Below are 23,631 nucleotides of genomic sequence, written 5' to 3' on the forward strand. Positions count from 1 at the left end.
AATATTTTGCTCCCCCCCCTCTTGGGGCTGTTAACGCGAGATGAATCCAAACACAAGGCGGGGGAGGCAGAGCACTGGCAGACGCCTCCACATTCACACCATGTTGCCGTCTCAAGGGTTAACATAGAAGAAATAGCCCATACTATCAAATAATTGGATAGGTCATTTTCTAAATAAAGGCATAGAACGTCTAGTAATTAAATGGATCGGATTCTATCGATGCAGAGACACAAAAACCAATGCATCTGATGTTTGCTCTCCTGATTTTGGTTGCTTGTAATTTTTGATGATCTAGAGTTGAAGGTTACACTGTTGTTCACACCATGTGAGTCATTATGGAAACAAGAGTGTCAGCTAACTGCTAAAAAGGCAAATGCAGTGTTAATGCTATTGCTGTAATAAATTAAAAACTATTTCTACTGTTTATAAATGGACTGACAGAGAGTAGTTTGTGTAAATATTACTGCTCTACAAAGAGGAATAGATGTGTGTGCTTACCTTTAGCGGCAGTGAGCATAGTCGAGGCCAGTTCACATTGCTGGGACTCTATGTGGCTGAGAGTGAACCAGCGGGGGTAGCGGTTCGGCACCACTGATACTATATGGTGAGGCCTGGACAGGTCACCGGAAGGGGCTGTCGACTCCAAGACCGGTAACCTGCACACAAAACAGCAGGAAGCTTTTATTATTTCATGATCAGACAAAGAGACCGAGCATGGACACACACACACACACAGGTACACACAAAAACACACAGATCCGTGCTTGCACATTTACCAGCTCTGAGGCATGGGAGTAAAGAAGTTATCAGAGTGCAATTTTCTTTTCATAGAATAAATCAATAGTTTTCTTTTGCGTGCCAACACAACTAGACACAGGTGGATCTTTGCCTCAGGACATGTGTGCTGAGAATAAGGATGTTCTGAAAAAGAATGACTCAATTCCTTTTTCCTAACCTCGCTTAGATTTCCAGTTACAGCTGCTGTGATTTTAAACATTTTTCACAAGTTTAATTTTAACTGATTTGTAATTCAAGTCATAAAATTGCAAAGAACTTTTAAAGATTTACATATCACACAAATCAAAGGGGTTTAATTCCGGCAAGAGGAAATAAAGTTTCATAACACCCTTGGCGGTCAGGGAGAAAACCAACACCATATATTTATTATTCACACATTTTATAAAACTCCTTTTCAGCACTGTTGAATTATTTAGCAAGGATTCCAGCAAAAGGAGGCTTTGTGATTAAACAGTGCCCCAGATAGCTCCTAAATCTGCCTCTCTCTCTAGTTTTCTCTCCCTCTTTCACACACACACACACACACACACACACACACACACACACACCATACACATTCACACACTCAGTCCCACAAACCAAATATGAGACTCAAGAAGGCAGAGAAGCTAGTTCAAGTTAAACGCTTTTTCTGATCCATGGCAGTAACTCCTCACTGAAGGGTAAGTGACTGTCACCCTCTCTTTCTCTCCCCCCTCTCTCTATTCCCTCTCACCACTAAATTCCTCCGACAGAGGAGACGACGAGAGCAAGGAGTCCTCGATAGATCTATTTCTCTGGGCGAAGTTGGAGCTACTCACCTCATGGCCCTCAGTGCAATTTTGTACGCCAGTTCGGCATCGTGAGGTAGCAAGGAGGTGAACAGATACTTGGCAAAAGTGTGCATCGGGACGCTTTCTCTGTAGAGTAATTCCCCCAGACCACTGTAAGGACCAGCTAGAAGAAACAGACAGATGACGTTAGTGTGCACAACAAGAGCCAGCTAAGCTCATTGGAACTAGGTAATACATTTTTGAACAAATGAACTATTTATGCAACTGACAAAACACTGTCATACATGTTTACACCATTACACCATTGAGAGCTACACAATTTCAGCTCATCACTTAGACCATTCCATAGTTTGACCCCCCTAAAACTGAAACAAATTCGTATTTACATTGGTTCTCACTTTACATGTTTCAAAGATACATAACCCTCTTAAATTATGATTTCCTTCCCTTAATTAAAAAATGAATACAAACAGGAGGGCCAGTGGAGTTCCAGGAGGTAACTCCACTTATTAAGCCACTTCATGTTGTTTTTTCCTTTGATTTGTCACCTGCTTGTATGTTAGAAAACTTGGTGTGGAGATCAAGAAGGGGTAGATTGTAATGCAGTGCAGCACAGATGACAGTGCTCAGCTTCTGAATCACAGTCTGGACAATGAATTTGTGTGCCACGATTGATCCAAAGTTACTGGGCTTGTGATGTGAGGGTTTTTTTTTTTTTCGTCACTGCATTGCGCTGAGGAGTGCTTCATCCCAGCTCTTCCAAGAGCCCTGCCAGTGCTTTTCTGCCAGAATAAAACAATAGGTAGACACAAGGCCTTATTCTCTAGGGGCCAACTCAAGATAGTTCAATGAATTTAACTGGACCATGAAGAAAGACAACTGGCCTCTAAACCAAAATGAGTTAGGAAAAGCCTTTATGTTAGAAATCCAGCCATTATTAGTAGGTTTCCACTGAACAGGCCCTGAACCATGAGACATCACACACACACACACATACACAGAATTGTGAACACAAATGTACAGGCATTCAAAGTGTAAATGTGCATATAGTGTCTATGGTACAGCGTCCACACACTTAACTACGCCAAACTTTATAAAATCAAATTTATGTACAACAGAGCTGTCTGGGAGCTGGGTTCCCTCCTGTGTGTGTGTGTGTGTGTGTGTGTGGATAATGTGTGAGACAAGGGGTCGCAGGCTGACCATCACATGGAAGCATTTAAAGCACCATGCACATGTCTGCAGAAACAGTGAGGCATCTGTTCGCCCAGCTGAGCCTCGAGCTGATCATCACTGCCTCCGTGTGTGTGCATTTGAGCTTGCTACTGGCTACTCTACCGTCACTGCATGTATGCAAATATTAACCATACATCTAATATTTTTATACTAATGAGGACCAAAAAATGAAAAAAAATCCTGTGAATTGAGGAGATTTTGCAGCTCTTTACTTCTTCACGGGGCTAGTTAAAGATCACAGTCACAACATAGGTTGCAATTAACACGACTGAGTTTAGTGCACCAGTGCAAAAACCTCAAAAAGTGCAGGTTATGAATGTTTGCATACCATGACTTGATTTAAATTGTATTTTTATGTGCTAATACAAATGTACATATATAATTTATGGTGGTGCAGACTTTTATTCCTTGCTAGTTTAAGGTTAGCATTTAGGATTAGGGTTGATGTTTGAATCAGGATTAGGCTTAGGTTGGGGTGAATGTTTTTTTAAGGGTAATGGGATGATAGTTAAAATTAGAATTAAGACTAGGTGAGAATAAGGGTTTAGATTAGACATGTAGTGGAGAGAGTTAAGGTAAGAAATGGGATTTAGAGAATCAATGTAGTCAGTGGAATGTGTGTGTGTGTGTGTGTGTGCGCGCGCATGCATTTTACCCACCCTCTAGCAGGAAAACGGCTTGCTTGCGGAAAATCTTCACCAACATGTCGTCCAAGTCCACTTCCTGAAGCTTGGCCAGTAGCTGCTCTTCGTTGCGACACACTTTCTCCTGGGCGTAGAGACCGTCGGGCATCACTCTCTGCTGCCCTAAGCCAATCAGAGCAGTTTCTACGGCGAGCGACACAAACGATTCACCCTCTTCCAGGAAGCAATGCACCGGGAAAAGCGGATTCTCCGTCCTCTTAGCTGAACCCACCGAGCCTGGGAGAGCGGAGGGAGACGGCAGAGATGAGGAAAGGAAGGACAGAGGAGACAGGATGAGAAAAGAATTAGAAGCAGAGAGAGAGAGGGAGAAAATTGTCCCTTTGGGCTACAGATTGACCAGAGTATTGATAAAAATATTGATCTATTTGTTCTTTCTGGTGTTCTTTTCCAGAGTGTGTATCCTCCTAGGGATGATAATCATGTATTTTAATGGCTTAACAGTTCCTTGGCACACGCACACACACAGACACATACACATAAGGGATGAGGCAGCTCAGTGCTACAGTCTTAATTGAAAACCCTCATGCCTCTGGTCTTTCTCTCAAGCGGTAACCAGCAAGTCTGCACCTTTAACACGGGGCCCGCACGCGCCACGAGGTCAGGACGCCTACTTCAGATCGCTAAACTAAATGCTGCCGAGGATGTGCTGTGTCTGTCTTTTCTCCTAGCTATGTGAAATTCATCTTACTGAGCCCCCTGCATATTTAATGCATTTTAATTGGAGTGTTTTTCCTGCTGCATATCTTATTCATGAGCTGTTATTGGAGGATGACTGGAGGCCAATCAGCACATCCGTGTCATCACAGCTGATTGGAACTCGAGGGCCCGTGGCTCCATAAGAAATATGCAATCACTGCAGTTTAACAGTTCAAGTCTTAAGCACACTTAGGGAAAGTGTGTGTGTGTACCTGGAAAGTCGAGGAAAGCTGTGACCCCTTCCTCGTTGCCTCGTCCCGTCTCCATGAGGGTGCTGAACAGTGTGCCGATGGGGTCCAGAGGATGGCCGACCCAGCCCTCCATGTTGGTGACTGATGTTATGCCTTTGGGGAGCAGCTCTGGAGTAGCACACACACAAACAAACACACACGCACAAACACTCTGTTAACATGCTATCTATGCTTGGTGTTACAACTGTAATGGGATAAGAAGCATCACAGCAAATGGAGCAGGAGCTGCAATTTGATTTTGATTAAGGTAAAATGAGTAACAGAAAGGCATTATAAATGAAGTACTGAGTGGCTACAATGATGCCTACAAATTGTATTTTCCAGATGTGATTGAGAAATTGAGGTCAATCTTATAATGTACAACATAAAATGACATTCGGAGCATTGTCCACTTTCAACTTCATATTCTTGATTAGCCTGTTTATTATTGATTAGCCTGAGTGTTTTCAAGTTTCAAAGTCTATTTACAGTCCCTATAGATTTGCAAATACACAAGTAACATAAAATAGCACTATTTTCCATACTGTTATGAGCTACAGACTGAAATACAAAGAATGAAAACTGCCTTTCTGGATAGCAACATGATTTAGATTCTTAAAAGGTAAAATTATATAGAAGACAAAAGAACGCAGGAATAAAGGCCAAGCTGACCTTTTTTGTGAGTGCGGAAGAACTCCAGCTGTTTCTGCTGCTGCCTCCGCAGTGTGTTGACTATAGCGATGGCCAGTCTGAGCGCTTCCTTGGGGTAACCATGTGATCTCAGAGCATCTACCCGCGCACACGCAGTCGGGACGTGCTCTGTAGGAAAAGCAGCGGAAAAAAAGCAAAGACGCGTCAATTTGACCCCTCTGCTTCTCTTGCTAATTAAGAGTCTCCTCCAACCCCCGGTCCCTCTCTGTGCATCCTTCTCTCACCATGCCACAAGGGCCACCCTCGGGCATCAAAAAGGGAGCTGTCGTGGTTGTCACGGTAACAGTAGTTGGTGTAGAGGTCTTCAGTGATGATGTGCTGCAAGTGGGGATCCTGCCAGTGCAGGTCACAGGCCTCGATCGCTCGCGTGAACACCGTCCGATGAGGCCGAGTCAGGGAGTCTGGACGAGATGCACAGCAGTGTCAGACAGTTGTTCAAACAGATAGATAGACACAGAGAGAGATAGAGATAAAGAGATGCCACCAAAATATAATACCAAATGTGAAGTAAACTGAATGAGTGAAATGGGATGAATTGGCATTGGTGGAATCTGTATGGGGCTTCTCATAGTCCAGTTATCCAAAACCAAAAGAAACTGTAATATCGAATGGGAACAATTACAGAATCACAATACATATTGTATCGGCTCAGGACATCATCAGTTAAAAACATTTTTTTCAGTAAAGATCTAAAACCAAGCAAAGTAATCTTTTAGTATTAATGACAGAATGTGGCTGATGGGGAACAGATATCAAGTTTGTGGGTCCACCATGTTTACTCTATTCCTATTCCTAACAGGAACGGGGAAGGTTACAGAGACTGATGTAGGCTCTTGGTGTTTGCAGCAGTGGGACACCATGAGCATCGTCTGTACACCAGCAGGGACCCTGAGGATATCAGCTGCTATGTGTGACCTCAACTGTGTTACTGGGCTCATTTTATTAGCCACACAAAAGCTAATAAGAGCATCTTGCAGGCATAGAGGTTGAGGGAAAGACACTAGATTAAAAGCGAAAGCGAGGGTGGAGAGAGAAGACTTAGCACCGTGTTAATAAAGCGGTTTGAGCAGCGGAGGAGCAGAGATTGCAGGATAAAGTGGGAATAAATGGAGACAGAGTAAAGGAGCAGAGAAAGACAGCGATGTGAAAAGGGAAACCGAGGGAGTCTGAAAATAAAAGGTGGGGTACATTTCGGTTGTGGCTGGGTGTTATCTCACCTGGGTTGCCGGGAGGGCCCTGGGGCAGAACGTTGGTCAGGTTGGTCAGCTCGCTGCCATGGTTACCATCCTCCAAGGGACAGACGTCCACACTGTTCCACCTGCGAAGCTGTCGAAGCCAAAACGTCTTCTGCTCCGGCTTACAGTGAGGGTTCAACACAATGCACATCCACAGGGCCCCTGAACAGACAGTCAGACCCGAGGTAAACATAAACACACACACACACACTCTGTTATGTGCGAGGTTCACACATTAGAGCTGTGTTGCAAGTTCCTACACCTTTTCATAACTAGAAACACCATTTTCAGGGTGAGGGGTGGGGGGATATTATCTTATATACATATAGGTAATGTAATTACAATTTTAAGCACTTTATCCACTTTATCCAACTTTTCAAACCTTGAAAATACCACATAAAAAGCATTTTCAAGTGATTCCAGCACCCATATGAACCCTGAATGAATAATATTATTTTTCCAGTAACATGTAGTGTAACAAATTTCAGTAGTAATTCTACATTTGACACAAAAATGTGGGTCAGTGGTGTTATCATCCCCATAAAATATCAGGAAGAAGTAGTATAAAAGCTGTGTTTATGAATGATGATTACAGTGACGGTTAACCCTCAAACATTTGACCCATAAAACAACTAGACCCTAAGAATCCAAGTAACACAGAACTTTTTCAACCACCAAGGTTGATGTTAAAAACATACCCGGCATTTACCACGGTATTTGATGTGGTAAATTCCAGGCAGTGTTTTTGTGTTTTGTACTTTCTGGCAGAACACGGTCCCGTTCACCAGTCGGCCTTCAGCGGGGCGGAGCGTGTAGATGGGTGGAACTGACCGAGGCGTTACGGTTATTTGACTGTTTATGATTCTGTGACCCTACAATCTGATAGTACAACCAAAATCATACAAACTAATAAAATATGAATTTTCACCACCGCTAAATAACCAGCCTTTCCATTCAGTCAGTGCAGCGTCTCATTTTATTGCTATGGTAATAATACTAATACTAAATCCCAGTAAGCCGGTTTTATTACATGACTGCAAACTCGACAGCATACCTGGTGTGCTTAAGGTTTGCTGGTACCTGCCTTCGCTTCACAGGCTGGAGGCAAGTTGTGTGTGAAAACCTTGGATTTCTGTTCATGTTATTAATCCTTAGTGATCAGGCCTCTACTGTCAGAAATAGTAGGCTTTCATGTGTCCTGTCTGAGGAGCACAGCTGAAGTAAGTTGTCATTTAATCATCCCCCAAAAAACATGAAACAGGCTCTCATTCTGATCTACTCTATAGATTCTTCCATAAAACTGCTTTTAATTCTAACTGGTTTGAGAAGAGGAACACAGTAAAGTTTATTAGTAGTAGTAGTAGTAATGTAAGTAGCAGCAGCAGTAGTTGTGGTAGTGATAGTAGTATAACACAGCCAAGGAAGGGGATCAAGGAGAAATGTGTGCAAAACAAATATCAGACAATTAGTAGTCCACGTCCACACTGAATTTGAAATCAGTCCATGGATTAATCCTGTATTTCACCTTCAAAATGAAGACTATGTTTTAAACTGCCCTCCCTCCCTACAGGGGCTCCAAGACAGATTAATTAAACCAATATTGGACTTTGGTGGATGTACTCCTCTTTTCTCTGTTCCACACACACACACACACGCGCACGCGCACACGCACACACACACACACACACACACACACACACACACACACACACACACACACACACACTAGATAGAAATGTGTAAATGAATGAACTAACAAAGAAAAACATCATGGGCACTCATGCGTAGGCTACTACTGCATACTGAAGTATTTTCTACTGCTCCGTCTTCCTTAGCAGGCATTCCTCTGGGACACTGATTATTTTAATGATCTACTTTCCCAAAGTGCCTGAACTATTTTCAGCTCTTTTCAACCTGAACTGACAAGGATTGAAATTCTGGTTGAATTAAGGTACCAAGTAACTCTTTGAACAGTTTTTTTTTTCCCTCTCAAAATGAAATGTTTTGTAAAGTTATTTTAATAACTCATCCCTACAAAGCAGACTAGATAGCCACCAAATGAGATGCCATGTTTCAAAACATAAATCCTAACGCTCCCTTCCACCACTACAATGGGCTTTTTTTTTTTTCTTTTACCTAGTTCGTCCCAAAGCTGCCTGTACTTGTCAGTCATGGTGGTTCCCTGTTGCCTCCACAGTGCCAGTCTGGGGTCACCCATGAACTGCTCTGTGATCAGTGTTAACATGCGCGCTCCGTTGGAGTCCCTCATCTTCAGCATCTCCCTCACCTGGAGATAGAGAGAGAGAAAGAGAGGACAGTGGGTAGGAGGAGGTGGGAGAAATCCACAGGGCTGGTGAGGGAACTGTCACGATGAAATTTTATATTCATGATGCGGTAACTACCCCCCTCGTTTATTGAAAGGCTGTGTGAAATAGCGCTGCATCTTGCGTATTGCTCTCCAGAAGACGGTGTAATGCTGAGGAATGCACATTGCTGATGGTAATGTGTGCCATTACCTTGCTGAAGAGTAAGTTGAGCTGTTTCCCCGAGCCATGGTAGCCGCCCTGGGAGAGAAAGAGTTTGACCTGCTCCTGAACCTGCTCCTCATCCAGGTGCCAACAGTTGTCATCATCCACGCTGGCCCCTGCCGTCGGATCTGGAGCTCCTACAACAAGCAACACAACAGAAATATGATGTACTGCAATAATGTACTGACTTATACTATAATAAACTCCCAATCAAATAAAGGAGTATCTTTGCAGCTTGGAGGATCAGACATGGATATGCATGAGCAAGTACATTTTAATGCAGTAATGCTGGTTAAGCTTAAAAGTGAATACACTAGACATTTTTAACGCTCGATACACATCACGAGGGGGAGCGGACCTCTAAGACAAAGGCAAAATGGGTCCAAATAAAAGCCATGAATCACCATAAAGACAAGCTCAGAATCTCTGTCATGAGAGATTTTTTCTGATGCGGCAACATAAAGTCAATGAAGCCATATTTTGCATCCAGAACACGGATTTAGTGAAGAAATCTAAATATACATCTACAACACAAGTTTTCCTATTCCTCCCCTCATCCATATGCAATTTTAAAATGTTCCTGCCAGATTTAAAGGATGGTGTGAACAATTAGAGAAGGGGCACTGGAATAAGGAAGTGGTAGTAGCATAAAAAAGAACTGTATCACCTCCTAGACAGTTTAGTTTAACAATAATTTAAGAGGCTTTTCCTGTTTAATGTTTCACCTCACAGCAGTCTGATGGGAGTTAATCATTCCTCATTTAGTGTTCTGCACATGTTTCAACAATCTGCATCGTGCCTGACTCAAATGGTCGGAAGCATCACTGTTACAGACTGGTATGCAATGCTTTACTTAACATATTATATTATTTTATTCAACAGAAATCTTAATGACACTGAGTCAATATACACTCGAGTCTGACAAATGATGGTCACTTAGCCAAACACAATGCTTTTATTTACACTGTGCGGCGTGTCATTTCAAAAATGTTGGCCATCCTGTGCATAAATATACAATATAAAATAAATACTGCATAGTCTGTTGTAGCATATCATTATTATATATTTAATTTGAAAAAAAAAAAAAATCTTAACAATATCTAAGACTTGCTCCAAGACTCAAGTAAAAAAAAAAAATTGCCCTTTAAACATTCAGGATATTGAATATATGTGGCCTGTTTAAGGAAAGCATAAATACATATTAAAATATTGTAAGTACCACCTGACACCCAATATTGAATGATGCAAAAGTAAGTGGCAGTATGGAAGTGATGCAACCACGTTTTATAGCTCAACAAGGGTGATTTAGTGCCAAATATATTTGTTTAAATAGAAAATGTGGGGAGCAGAATGAAAAAATACACAGCAAGAACATAAAAAGAAGAAGACCTGATCTTCCTCAGTGTTCTGTGGTAATTAGTGGTACTTTGTAGTACTCTGTAGTACACTTTGATGTAGTTTGTGCAACTTAATGGCTTTTGTAGAATCTCAAGAAGGCGTGGGTCCAAACACAAACAACCACAGTCTCACATACACACACACACACACACACACACACACACACACACACACACACACACACACACACACACACACACACACACACACACACACACACACACACACACACACACACACACACACACACACACACACACTTCATGCATTCCTACAGTGCACTCAACTCTGACTTGGCCTGATTTAAGTGTGCGTGTGTGTGTGTGTGTGTGTGTGTGTGTGTGTGTGTAATGCATTGCAGCCTGATCAAAGTGCTTCTCTTTTGTTCTCTGAAATAGCTTGTTTTTCGTGACTCCTCTCCCACGATGGAGGCCTGCAGCTGGACTTTCTGGTACCAGCCATTTGATTTTTACGTTTCTGTGTCCTTGCATGCATCTTCATGTGTGCTGAGAGGGAGAACGTGTGGCTGTTAGACCTTTAAAATACAGCAGATCCAGCAGACACAGTCTCAGCCTCAACTCCACAGTCTACTTCCTGGTCCTCCGCCCCCATTTATCAACAACTCCCATTCCAGTTACGTCTTCCTCCCCTCCCCTCCCCACCGCTCACCACTCACCATGAACCTGGTTGATAGCGGAGTTCTGCGACAGTATTTCATCTGCTAGTTTCTGAGCCGTGGGCAGCACCTCGGTGTGATGCACTGTGATCAGGTACTGAACAAACTTCTGCAGCTGGTCTCTGTTCATCTGGAATAGAGTCTCTGAGATGGGCAAATGCAGTTTGACCTGCTCGGGCTTCCGTACCCGGTACAGCGACAGCGCCACGACATGGGCGCAGTAGAAGATGTCCTTGTTGCCACAGCCACATGTGACGGCTGTGATTTTGCAGCGATCGAAGCTGACGCTCACGCTGCAGACCAGCTCCGGCTCGGAGGAGGTGGCGGGTTCTCTTACCGTGCCGCTGAGGTGAAACCCTGCAGAGAAACAGAGAAAAGACAAATGTCTCAATCATCTGGCATTATGACTCAGTGTTACATCCTCACAAATCAATGAACAGCCACACTGGGACAGATACAGGAAATCATTCCTGCCACGAGCCGTCACATTATACAACAACTCACATCTGTCTGACAGAGACAACTCACGACTCTCTGCTGTATAGTTCTGTTTTAACGCTCCATTACTCAGCACCTTAACTGTTTATTATTTATATTATTATATCTTAGTTTAATATACATTCATACTGTTTTTATCTATTGCAACCATCTGTATAGTTCATATTTACATCTGTATATTTCATATCTCATATTGTTAGATGTTTATATTTTTTTTACTCTATTTAGTCTTTATTGTATATATATTTCTGCATTTATTCTATCTTTATTGTATATATTTCTGCACTTATTCTATTTAATTTTATTTTATGTTTCTATTGATGCTGCTGTAACATAAGAATTTCCCAGTTTGGGATCAATAAAGTAAATCTATCTATCTATCTATCTATCTATCTATCTGAAAAGGTTCCCCAAATAGATACAACGGATCATTTTAGATGCCAAAAATAAAACCGGGCTGAAAGAAGGCTGCCGCAGGTTTGTACTCTTTCCCTTGCTCTCCCCACATCTCAACTTCTGTTTATCCTTCTCCATCTTTGATTTCTGTTCTCCACAGGGCCAAAAGAGACAACTGCCCAGTGCAACAGATACACACACGTTACCTGGAGTACAGCTGACTCACTATCTGTACTGCCTTTTTTTGTTGTTTGTTTTGTTTTGTTTTTGTGTTTTACATGTAACAAACATTAATATCAGCTGCTGACATAGGAGATCAACAAATATGTAAATTTCAGCAATGAACAATGAATAACAACTTAATAGGCCGACAAAATGTAAATTAAATACATTATATAGATAAAACGTACATATACTTTAGACTGGAATCACAAATGGGGAGCAAATTTTCCCCTGGTTCATCCTATCTTTATGTAAGTATCTGCAAAATTAGAAAAACATCACTTTCACAGAGACAATGGCTTCATACAACAGTCACTGTGTGCCAATATGAAGACACATAATGTACAAGTGCATTCACAACACCGTGGAGAGGCATGTCTGTATTGTTTCTGCTTTATTTGACTGTGGAGAGACGGGAAAGGCAGGAGACAGAGGGGGGATGACATGCAGCAAAGGGCTCAGCCTGGAATCTGACCCAGGCCGCTGCAGCGAGGACTCAGCCTTGATACGTGGTACAGGCTCTACCACGCCAGCCAGCAGGGCGCCCCCATGTCTGTAATCTATTTGTCGAGAAACATGAAACAAGGTATTTCCTGGTTAGCTAGGATCAACTCCTTTTCTTCAGGAAAGAAGAAAAATGAGAAAAAGGAAGTAAGAGACAGAGAGAGAGACGGACCGAGGTAAGCCAAAAGACCCAAATAATCTCATTTCCTTTTCATTTCCCTTCCACAACACCTCCACTGCTTACCTAGCTCCAGCCACTAAACCTCCCTCTCAGGACTGAGGAGATCGTTTCTCTCCAGGCAGAGATCTGCGACCACACAACGGAACTACAGAGCTTACTGCAAGAGCCTCTGGGTTTGTAGGTGTGTATGTCCGTGTGTGTGTGTATGTGTGTGTGATGAGGATCAACGCAAGACAGACCTGGGTTTGACCACTCTCTGCATTTTTCACATGAAAACTGGATTGACTTGGGCTTGTTTTCTTGGGCTAAGGGAGAAGAATCAAACCATTGTAGCTGGCAAATACCATATCCAAAATGAGAAGGTTAACCCTCCTATTTTGTTTGGGGTCAATTCGACCCTATTCAATGTTTAACGTCTCTAAATAAATCTTAACATCATTTTTTTTGCTTCATATTTAATGAGTTTTCCTAATGTAATGGGTGCTACCGGGTAAACACGAAATTCACATGATGATGTTTTCAATGTCCTGTACACACTTTGTAACGCATTGGTTATAAATAACAAAAATCTGTACTTAGAAATAATATAAATCCATTAAAACACCAAAAATTAATATTTCTTTCCAATTTCAGATCAATCAGTGAGATTTTAGGGTGATTTGCATATTTTTTTCACAGTCGCGTAATAGGAATACTGGATGTATAAGTGGGGGTGGGGGAGAGTTATGGTTTATTTAAAGGGCTATTTAGGTCGTCAACAAAGAAACATAAAGTACCTGACACATAAACTTTGGTAACAATTTTAATTATAATAATTTTGTGGAGGTTTAAACTGCTGGGGTCAAACTGACCCCAAACATAAAAGATACTAGTAAATTTGAACATAACAGGAGGGTTAAAAAAAAAAGAGGCAAAAACAGCTTTGGGACACTAGAGAACAAAATGAGCACTAAGGCTGAACAGACCCTGTGAACAGGACTGGCTGACCTGCTTACCTCCTTAATGCCAGACTGGGAATCTGACGGGGAAATAGACGCAGGTCAGTGCTACTACTTTCTGTCAGAGAGCATAATGTGATAAACATAGCTCTGACAAAACAAGGATGTGTAGGCAACATACTGTGGAGGCAGAGCAGATGGACGCTGGCTGACGTTGGCTCTGCGAGTGCGATTGGGTCGTGCTTATCTTGCAAATCAAATTCTTTATGACCAACATTTTTGTCTGATTACAGAGGGACAATCCAAGGGAGCAGAGCTGTGTGTTTGGCCGAGTTAGTGGGCTACCAGGGATAACAGATGGCCTCAGAGGCTCAGCCAGAGAGCAACACGGCTGACCCCAACCAGCTGACTTTGTTGCCTTCACGCGATAATTCACAGGATCATTTTCCTTTTAACCACAAACTAACAACCCGAACTGATTCAAAGTCCTGCGGGTCGGCTTCAAACACTGATCTAATGTTTCCGAACAAATCATTCATCATTTGGCAAAATTAAGTTTTTGAGATCATTCTGGACTATAAAGTTTATTGTTAAACTGCAAAATATCCTGTCTCCATTACATATGTTCACAAGTGTTTGATAACCACATCTGAGCCAGCACTGCCAAAAAAAAAAAGGTGTTTATGCAATAAATCGATACCCGATTTTTTTTTTCCTACTCCCTAATATCAATATTGCCATCGGCCTCAAAAATCCAGTATCAGGTCGAGCTTGATTTCTATTGAGTAAAAACATGTGATTGATGTCATGCAGGAGTTTACTGAGCTATTCAAAGTAGTGCTTAATGCAGAGATCACGTTCATCTTCAAAGAAGTGTGACGTGGGCCACACCTACACCTTCAGCACCTCAAGCTCTGACTGTTTATCTTCCTCAGAGTCATAATGTAATCACAAGCGGTCATAAGCATGACATCTGTCCGTTTGGGCGTGTGAGAAACCATAAATCTAACCGTTACCAGTGTCAGATTATTACTCCTTCTTTACTCAGCCACACTCCCATGAGCTATGTGAAACAGCTGACACCCACCAACCCAGCAAACGTGGGTGAGGGACTTTATGCATAACGTGTTTGTCTGCATGTGTAAAGAGTTAAGAGGTAGAGAACGAAGGAAAATAGAGGAGGTGAACAGAGAGAAAAGAAACAGAGAAAAAAAAAAGCAGAGCGAGACCACAAGAGTAAACCAAGGAGAGATACAGAAGCAGAAAAACGTGTCAGCTCTTATTGCTTCTTTTCTACTTGAGCAGGCAGATGACACAACACTGGAACACACTTCGCACAACCACGAGTCCACATCCTGTCTTCCGCACACACACACACACACACACACACACACACACACACAAAAATGCACAAGGCTCTCCCTCGCGTAGCCCTGCCCCAGTCATGCCTGGCCCACAGCTGAACTACTGACGTCAGGGAAAGACAGACACAGAAACTGAGCAAGGGAGAGAGAGAAAGACACAGAGAGAGAGAGAGTGAGAGAGAGAGAGGGAGAGGGAGAGAGAGAGAGAGAGAGAGAGAGAGAAAGAGAAAGAGAGAGAGTTGCTAAACAGTGGAGACCACTGGGCTGCTGGAAAAATTGGAATGTCCTCAGCTGAGCTGTGAGTGTGTGTGTGTGTGTGTGTGTGTGTGTGTGTGTGTGTGTGTGTGTGTGTGAGTGTGTGTGCACGTGCAAGAGTATATGCTTGGCAGCGTGCCAAAGCCCTGAGCTCAGCATTCTGTAATGCACTTCCTCTCTCTGTCTCTCTGCCTCACAGCTTGCATAACACAGGCCTGTGCACTGCACAGCAACCAAACTTAACTCCTTCACTCCCGACACAACATCACACACGTGCCTGGTAACCAAACCCAAACACCTGACGACCAGTTAACCCTGCCCTGGAGAACTCAAGCCTCCTGTATATGATCCACGAGACTGGGCCTGAATGAAAAAAAAAAAAAAAAAAAAAAAATCATACTACAATTAATTTTACAGATATTGTGACAGCGATATGATACATGATTTTAGTAGGACTGATCTTTTTTTAAATCATTTTTATAATTTTCATTTTCACTTAAAAGTAATAAAATAATCATGATGTGATTTTTGCTCGGGTTACTAGTTTCACAAGTTTAAATTTTTATTTCATTTTGAACTTGTCAATTTCAGTTTAGTTTTAATTAGTTTTTACAGCGAGTTTGCTAGTTTAGTTTGGTTCCTATATTTTGAAAATGTTTAGGTTTTGTTGACTTTTTATTACTATCAGCATTAACTGTGGCCTTTTTCTTTCGGTAATACGGGGTATTCTGCAACTACGCTGACAAAAGGGCAGTTTTTCAATAATTTTAGTTCATTTTAGTTAGTTTTTTAAACACTGTACACTTTCTGTTAGTTACCTTTTTTGGTAAAGCCTCATTTTTTATTTCAGTCAAGGAAAATATTTTTTCACACCTAGTTTTTTGTTATTTGGTTAGTTTTTGTTGACAATAATAACCTTGGTCTGCATCATATAAACATGTTTTCTTACATTTGGAAAATAAAATTGGCAGGTCAGGGCATCTGTGTAGCACCATAACACTTTACTTACAGTGTTTTGTCACAAATTTTACCTTTATCAAGAACTTGCAGCTCCTGTGATCTGAATATTACGCTTGGCCACATTGCGATTTTGATACTTTTTCGACTTATTGTTCAGCCCTAATCCAGAATGTACAGATAATGGCGCTGGGACGAGCTGTGAAAGAGCAGCAGCTCCCTGCAGAGTTCAGTCTAAGGACTCCTACATGCCAAACTCTGTCTACAGCATCGCCCCATGAAACTGTGGCTGCAGGGAGCCATTCAGAGCAGTGTGACCAAAGTCTTCATTTAACAAGGCTCCCAGCACACAAAAGCCAGCAAGTGCCCCACTCCATTACACACACAAGTATACACACCAGTCCATCCATTCATCTCAGCCTCCGAGCATAAGTGAGGGGTTCTCAGCCTAGGTGTGCTTTTGTGTGTGTGTACCTCTGATGACAACAGGGAACCTAATCTCTCATCCATGGAGACACAGACGTACCTTTGGGGCAGAGGAAGGAGAGGCCAGGAGTGAATCAATAGATATGAGGTGCTGATTGCCATCTGTCCTTAATGACTGGTTTTAGTTCCACTTCCACACTGTTAAGCCTGATGATTCATTTTAGCAAAACCATGGTTTAAAGTAAGACACGAATTGAGATAAATACCATGTGAAAAAAATCCAGTGCAAACATGTGCCAGAAAATGAGCGAATCTCCCCTTCAGCCACTCATGTAAAAGCCCCTTGTCACACCTGTGACAAGTAGCCAATAAAGACAAAGATCCACAGAGAGGAACACAATGCATGAAGGGACAGTGGGGGGTTGTTAGTGTGTGTGTGTGTGTGTGTGTGTTGTAGAAGGATGGAGCTAGTGTGGAGGATGCTCCTCCACACTAGCTCAAAATGAGGTCAATAAGGATTTTAGTTAACTGGGTCAATCTGTGTCCCTCCTCAGCAATCTCCAGCAGCTCCTCACAGCATGAACGTACCAATTAACACTGTGTGTGTGTGTGTGTGTGTGTGTGGGTCTGGACACACTCCACTTAACAGAAACCTTCTTGGTAGTACTTTGAAAGCCAATTTTTAGGGTACCAGTCTGGTCTTAAGGAGCTTAAGATCTAATTGGGATAAACAAAGCTACAGTTTCTCTACTGTCCAGAACTTGAGCGTCAACAGTACATCCATAGAACTTGAATGGAGTAGAACAGACTTCCCCATTCAAATCAACAGCATGGTCACAGTAGCGGCCATTTCTGTAAATGTGAGCTGGTATGACAATAAAGTTCCTTGAATCTTGAATCCTTCTATACGTAACTTCTCTTAAAACAAATCTCTATCTTTAAAAAAAAAAAAAAAAACACTTCTAAGATGTGCATTTCAAATGTACAAGATACACATGAAGTTGCTGTTTGTTTTGAAGTTTGTTTTTTTGCTTTGACAGAGCTAGGCTAATGACTCCTATAGACTTCAAGTCTTTATGCTAAGCTAACAGAAAATGCTACTCATAGGAGCTGAACCACTGAACGTACAGATGTGAAAATGTATTGAACAGCCTGTCTCAGTCTGGGTAAGTTAAAAAAAAAAAAAAAAAAAAAAAAGTTATTTTGCCCAAAATACTGGAGCATTCCTTTAGGGAGCTGTGATAAATAACAGGTAGACTATTATGAGCTTACCATCTAGGTTTGCTGGTTTGCAGATGTTGACCAGAGAAGCTAATAGGAGAGGCAGAGTCTTTATTTTCCTTGGTGCATCAGAAAACTGCACTGACATGCTACAAGGAGGAAGGCCTCTTTCACAACCAAGCAGACAAGAATTCCTCAGCCCTGCCAGAAAAACAAGACACTGACATTTACAGCAGATGAGAAAATGCAAATGGTCGTGCCAGTCAGACAACAAAACGACCCCTCCAGCGGACACTATTGAATCCGCTGTTTTATGGTGTCCATTTCGCTGCCCAATAAAGGGACCTGAGCTGAAATTTTGTGTCTAATTGCTGCCATTTAGGCTCCAACAAGGCCTGTCAGGTCTGTAGTGATCACCGGGGGAGGAAACTGGCCCCTCCATGAAAAGAGCCGTGGCTCCATCTGGCAACATGAGAGAGCTCGGGCTTTTTAACAGTGAGGGCTCACAGGTGGAGACCTCCCAGTGACTGGTATCAGCACACATATTGGTGCGGACACTTGAACATATTAACATAATATATTCAACGTAAATGATGTGATGTCTAGACTGCGGCAAAGTCTCATCTGCATTATCACCGACACCACAGGGTTAGGACATTTAGTGCAGATACCACGGCGACAGCTGTTCTTGATTGTTTTATTGTTCATTTTTTTGCAGTTTTTCCCACTCACATGAAGCCCACGGTGTGCATTCCTAATGTTATCATTAAAACAATGAGAGCTCAACACGCTGCAACTTAAGAAAATGCATGCAAATAGAAAAAAAACATCATCAATTTGACAACACATGCGCAACATTTAGAAAATGCACTGCAAAGTCAATTCAAGGATCATTCATGTGAGCCTATATTGGTGTTATTAAAATCCAAAGCCTGGGCTATTGCCACTATTGCAAAAGGGCCAATAAATATTGAATCTTATGTTTCCAAAAAAAAAAGGTCATTTTCAAAATGAAGGGATTTCAAAGCTGAAGCCAAGAAATGTTTGACTGATTTTGGCAATGCTCTTGTCTTTGAGTAGGCCTTTGACAAATCGGTGTTCCTGAGTTAAACGGTGTGAGAATCCATCTAAAAAGTCGACAAAAGATGGAAACATGCCATGACAATCATTCATATCATCGCTTGTGGACACTACTATAAAATTACTGTTGTGAATGTGAGAGGAAGCCCCAACTTTTCAGTTTTTATACTCATGTGGTCAGATTGGCAGCCTTTTGAATTAAGCTCTGTGGGCCACAAAAACAAAAAACACTGGAATAAATGTTCATGCTTGTGGCCGACCAGACATCCACAGATGCAATTTTTAAATGTAAGGGCATAAATAGGCTTAGAGTTTTTACATAGACAATCCAGTTTTGCTGCCATTAGTCTGTCTTACAGGGAGAGAATAACACAGTAAAGCCGTTTCTTCACGTACTTCTCTTACATTCAGTTGTCAGTGCCTAGACAATTGAAAGCCCTGCAATTCAGATATTTATTATTAATATTTCTGTAGTTAGCCTACTGTTTATCTTCCAAAAAATTAACTCAACTATCAATACTGAATTTGTGTCATATTCCACTGTCTGCATCTTGTAACAAGTGAGAGAAGATAAGAGAATTAGGGCATGACAGTGACTGAAGAAAACACATAAAGAAACCGGAACCGAGAAGCAGGAGGAAGGAGGAGAGAGACAAAACCGACCAAAAGTATTCAAGCTATGCCTGTTTTCTTAGCCTTAGCCTTAACATCTAACCCTCTGCAGAAAACAATGTGAGAGCCAAATGTGTGTCCTTCCATTAGACAACACACAGACATACAAATGAACAGACAGCATCATATCAAACAGCGTTAACACCGGCCACATCCTGCCGACTGTTCACACAAGCATGTAAAACATGAACATAGAGAGGCCTGAGCACGCATGTTGTGAGGTGTTGGTTAAATGCTAAAGGAACAGTTCACCCAAAACCAATCCAGCGCCACTGTATCGGTGTGATGGAGGAAAGTTAAGATCATAGCAGACTGGAAACCTCACCAAATCTCACATAAACTATTTGGGTAGAAAGTGGAAAGGGTTTTTTTTTCCGTATTTTGCATGATGTTGGAATGTGTTCTCATTCTCAGTTTCACTCATCTGAAACAAAACCTGGGAGTTTTTGTATAGTTCCTTCAGAAAGGAGCAGGCAAAGACAACTGTACATGAAATCTTACCAACATATTTACACGAATGTCTCTTGCCTAAGACAAGGGGAGGCTATTATTCTGAGGTTTGGCAACGTACAGTAAGAAGGACACAAGAGGATCCCCTCCTCTCTCTTTTCCCGCATTTAAAAGCATCTTTCCCTCATTTGTTTTGCCTCTCCAGGCCATCAGCAGGCCAGCCAAGATGCCCCCCCCCCACATCGAATGCATCTTGTTCCCACCACTGAGATACATATCGATCTCCAGAGAAATTGTGCTGGTATGCTGACGAGTGGAGGTGGCCTCCAAGATAGAAAGTCCACACAGATACCAGTTGGATTTTATCAACACAAGAGCAGTAAATATTATTCCTCATCAAAATTCAAGACTTCAGGCTTGTGGAAACTTTTTCGGGCTTGCTCACATGTTGCACGTGGCCGACTGACGGCTCTAACAGTAAAAGTTACTACACCACCCTTTGTTTATAATGAGTGTAATCTGATACAATTGGTTGAATATTCTGAATACTCTGTGATTTTTTTTGTGTGTAAGGAGCGATGAATTCAAGATATTGCACTTCCTTCAGCTGAACAGATGCTCAGAGGGTTGATTGGAAGGTAAAAGAGAGATTCAGATGCTGTGTGATCCACCACTGTCATCACACACAACAAGGACCAAAATTAGAAGTTCAAACAAGTTGAGAAGAGAACGGATGGAACGGCTGACACTATTTCTCCAGATGAGCAAACGTAACTTATGAGTGTGTAGAATACCATTTTGGAAATATACATGAAGCACATCGGTGGTGCGAGCGTCACATATATATTTGTAAGTCACAGAGGCTATGAGCTTCACAGCAGTACACCACTGAGGTTTCACCCTCGCTGCTCTGGCCGGGTTTCTGAGACCATCTGCTATCACTGGTAACCCACTAACCCAGTCAAGTACATAGTTTTACTCTTTTGGATTGTCCTTCTAATTACATGATCTTGTCACAGGTGCTGAATAGATTATTGCCAGTGTGACAGAGAAACCACAAGGGGGGGGGAAAAGTGGGGGATGGAAATGGTGAAAAAGCACATCTAGGTTAAATGACAGAGAGCGAGTTTCTAAAACGCTGTGAGCAGAGCTGGGGGACGTGGGACGGGCCCAGCACATCACTTAAACTGGCCAGAACGAGCAAGATGGGAGAGACACTGTGGGAATAAATGCACCGGGAGCCGCTGAGTCTCTGGGTAGGTGTGAGAGAAATTAACATAGAGGATCCTGAACGTCTCATTGGCTCCTGTGGGAGTGTGGTGGTGCAACATCAGCTGTTACAGAGCGCTTTGCTTCCCCTAAATATTTCCATTCCACTCCACGGAATAACCACTCACCATCTCCAGAGATTATGTGTGCAGTTGCTGCTCTGATAAAATCCCAATGTGACAATGGATTAAATTTAGTTACACAGATTACACTCATGTTGCACTGACAAGTCTACGCAGGCACAGGTTTTTTTTTTTAAACTAATATATCATTGTCAAGATAGGCATTTTTTTTTATAATGTAAGGGATCAAATTATCCAAATCAACTGAACTGACCTCTACAGTAGATCTTTGACAAAAATTATTCTTGCATGTTTACTGTAATTGCTGCCGTCATGCTTTTAAGAGGAATCTTAAAACTCACCATTTTGGCAATTGTCTAAGCAGTGGTTAAATTGTATGACTGTATTTTTTTTTTTTAAATCTTTTATTTTTTTAATTCTCTTCATTTATGTCATTTATTATTTTTACACCTTTTATAGCCTGTGTTTTTTTTATTACTTCTCTTTTTCTTATTCTCCTGTGTTTATTCCGGAAAGTGCTTTGAATTGCATTTGTTTGTATGAAAAGAGCTCTATAAATAAAGTTTGACTGATGGATTGATTAACACATCTGTAGACTTTGTCTTAACCTGTAAGTTGCTTCTCGTTGCTTCGATCTGCTGTAAGGCTCAAGCACAAACTACGATGCATTATGGAGAAGAAACATTAGACTCACACAAAATAAAGGGCCTGCCGGATACAGGGAAAGTCCTGTCCTCTATTCTACATCTGTCCAAACATACAAACCCATACAAAACCCACAACCCTCCACACACACACACACACACACACACACACACACACACACCTGCTGTGGAGTGTAAACAGTGAAGTGCAAACCAGCGGGGTTTTTTTTCTTTATGAGTAAGACCAGACCAGTGTGACCTTTAACCTCTGAACTCCCAACAGGTGCTTCCCACAGTACTTACGCTGCCTGACAACACCATGTGTGGGTGATTATACAGATATGTGTGTGTGTGTGTGTGTGTGTGTGTGTGTGTGGATGTGCACATTTAATTGTGTGTGTGCATGTGTATGGCTCTTGCCTGTCTGTTTTTGCTGCAGGCATACCAAGTCGGCTGCTCAAAACTATTTCCCCTGCGTGGTTGAAGTCTGTCAGCGTCTCGGCTTCCTCACGGATTTGACAGAAGTGTGTTACTGAGCCAGAGGGAAGCATGGCAGACGGCAGAAATCACAAATTCAAACTAGCTGTAATTGTCTGTGAAAGTGCTCAGTCATCCAGGTCATGGTAAGCCAAGGACTGAAGAAGCCTCTTGGACGAGAAGTGAAACGTCAACAACCTACAAACAAGTCCAATCAGTTCAGCTCTCCTTGGATTATTCCTAATTATGCGATAATGATGACGTCTTTATCCAATGAAGACGGAGACGGGGGCGTCAAAACATTTGCATTAACAAAAGATGCCATGTATTTGCATTACGAAGGTAGAATTAATTGACTCCAGTGACTTCTTTTAATTCCAGTCCATGTCACATGATCTGCTACGTCCAGATTTGGTGTACTGACCCACTGATAGAATCACGAGTCGCTCTTCATTTTGCCTTCATTTTGTCTCCGTGCTTCTCTACACAAAGTTACACCACAAGGAAAACAAAAGGAGATGTAAAATGTACAAGGTCAATCATTTGTTATTTACAATTAGGAATGATCATTTTATCTTTAGGTTGTAATACATATCCTCTGTAATTTGTCGGTCTTTACGTTGCACCATTTTGGAAAACTCGTGTGGTTCATGCGAACAATGCGTGCACTCGTCAAAACAAAAAGGTTAAAATGACAGGATGTAGTGTTAAAACCCACGCACAAAATGACTGGACGGCTCTTTGCCAGTAAGTGTGTGTGCCTGCTGTGTTGTGTACCTCCACATGGACACACTGACTTTGCATAGACATAAAAGTGCAACGAGAAATGTGTTGAATTAAAAACCAAACTGTTACACCTCTTTAATGTCATTCTAGGAGTTTAAACGGTGACTCACGGCCTCTGACTGAATCGTAGAGAATAGGTCTGCATGTATATGGGGATGTGTGTGTGTGTGTGTGTGTGTGTGTGTGGGACAACTGGTCCAACAACATACCCTGGGCTTGCCCT

At 41.9% G+C, this 23,631-nt stretch overlaps 1 protein-coding gene across 1 annotated transcript in view; it reads right to left on the minus strand.

The window, feature by feature from the left end:
* zswim6 (zinc finger, SWIM-type containing 6) overlaps positions 1-23,631 on the minus strand; it is a 44,409-nt gene that overhangs the window by 3,117 nt on the left and 17,661 nt on the right. The window contains exons 2-11 of the mRNA XM_030065552.1: positions 10,986-11,342; positions 8,900-9,048; positions 8,520-8,670; positions 6,366-6,545; positions 5,373-5,549; positions 5,110-5,256; positions 4,420-4,566; positions 3,467-3,727; positions 1,599-1,734; positions 499-656 (exon numbers count right to left, since the gene is read on the minus strand). Coding sequence (XP_029921412.1) covers positions 499-656; positions 1,599-1,734; positions 3,467-3,727; positions 4,420-4,566; positions 5,110-5,256; positions 5,373-5,549; positions 6,366-6,545; positions 8,520-8,670; positions 8,900-9,048; positions 10,986-11,342 — 1,863 coding nt within the window. The remainder of the gene's footprint in view (positions 1-498; positions 657-1,598; positions 1,735-3,466; positions 3,728-4,419; positions 4,567-5,109; positions 5,257-5,372; positions 5,550-6,365; positions 6,546-8,519; positions 8,671-8,899; positions 9,049-10,985; positions 11,343-23,631) is intronic.

This window comes from Myripristis murdjan, chromosome 12 (genome assembly GCF_902150065.1).
Source record: "Myripristis murdjan chromosome 12, fMyrMur1.1, whole genome shotgun sequence".
In the NCBI taxonomy this organism is placed as follows: Eukaryota; Metazoa; Chordata; class Actinopteri; order Holocentriformes; family Holocentridae; genus Myripristis; species Myripristis murdjan.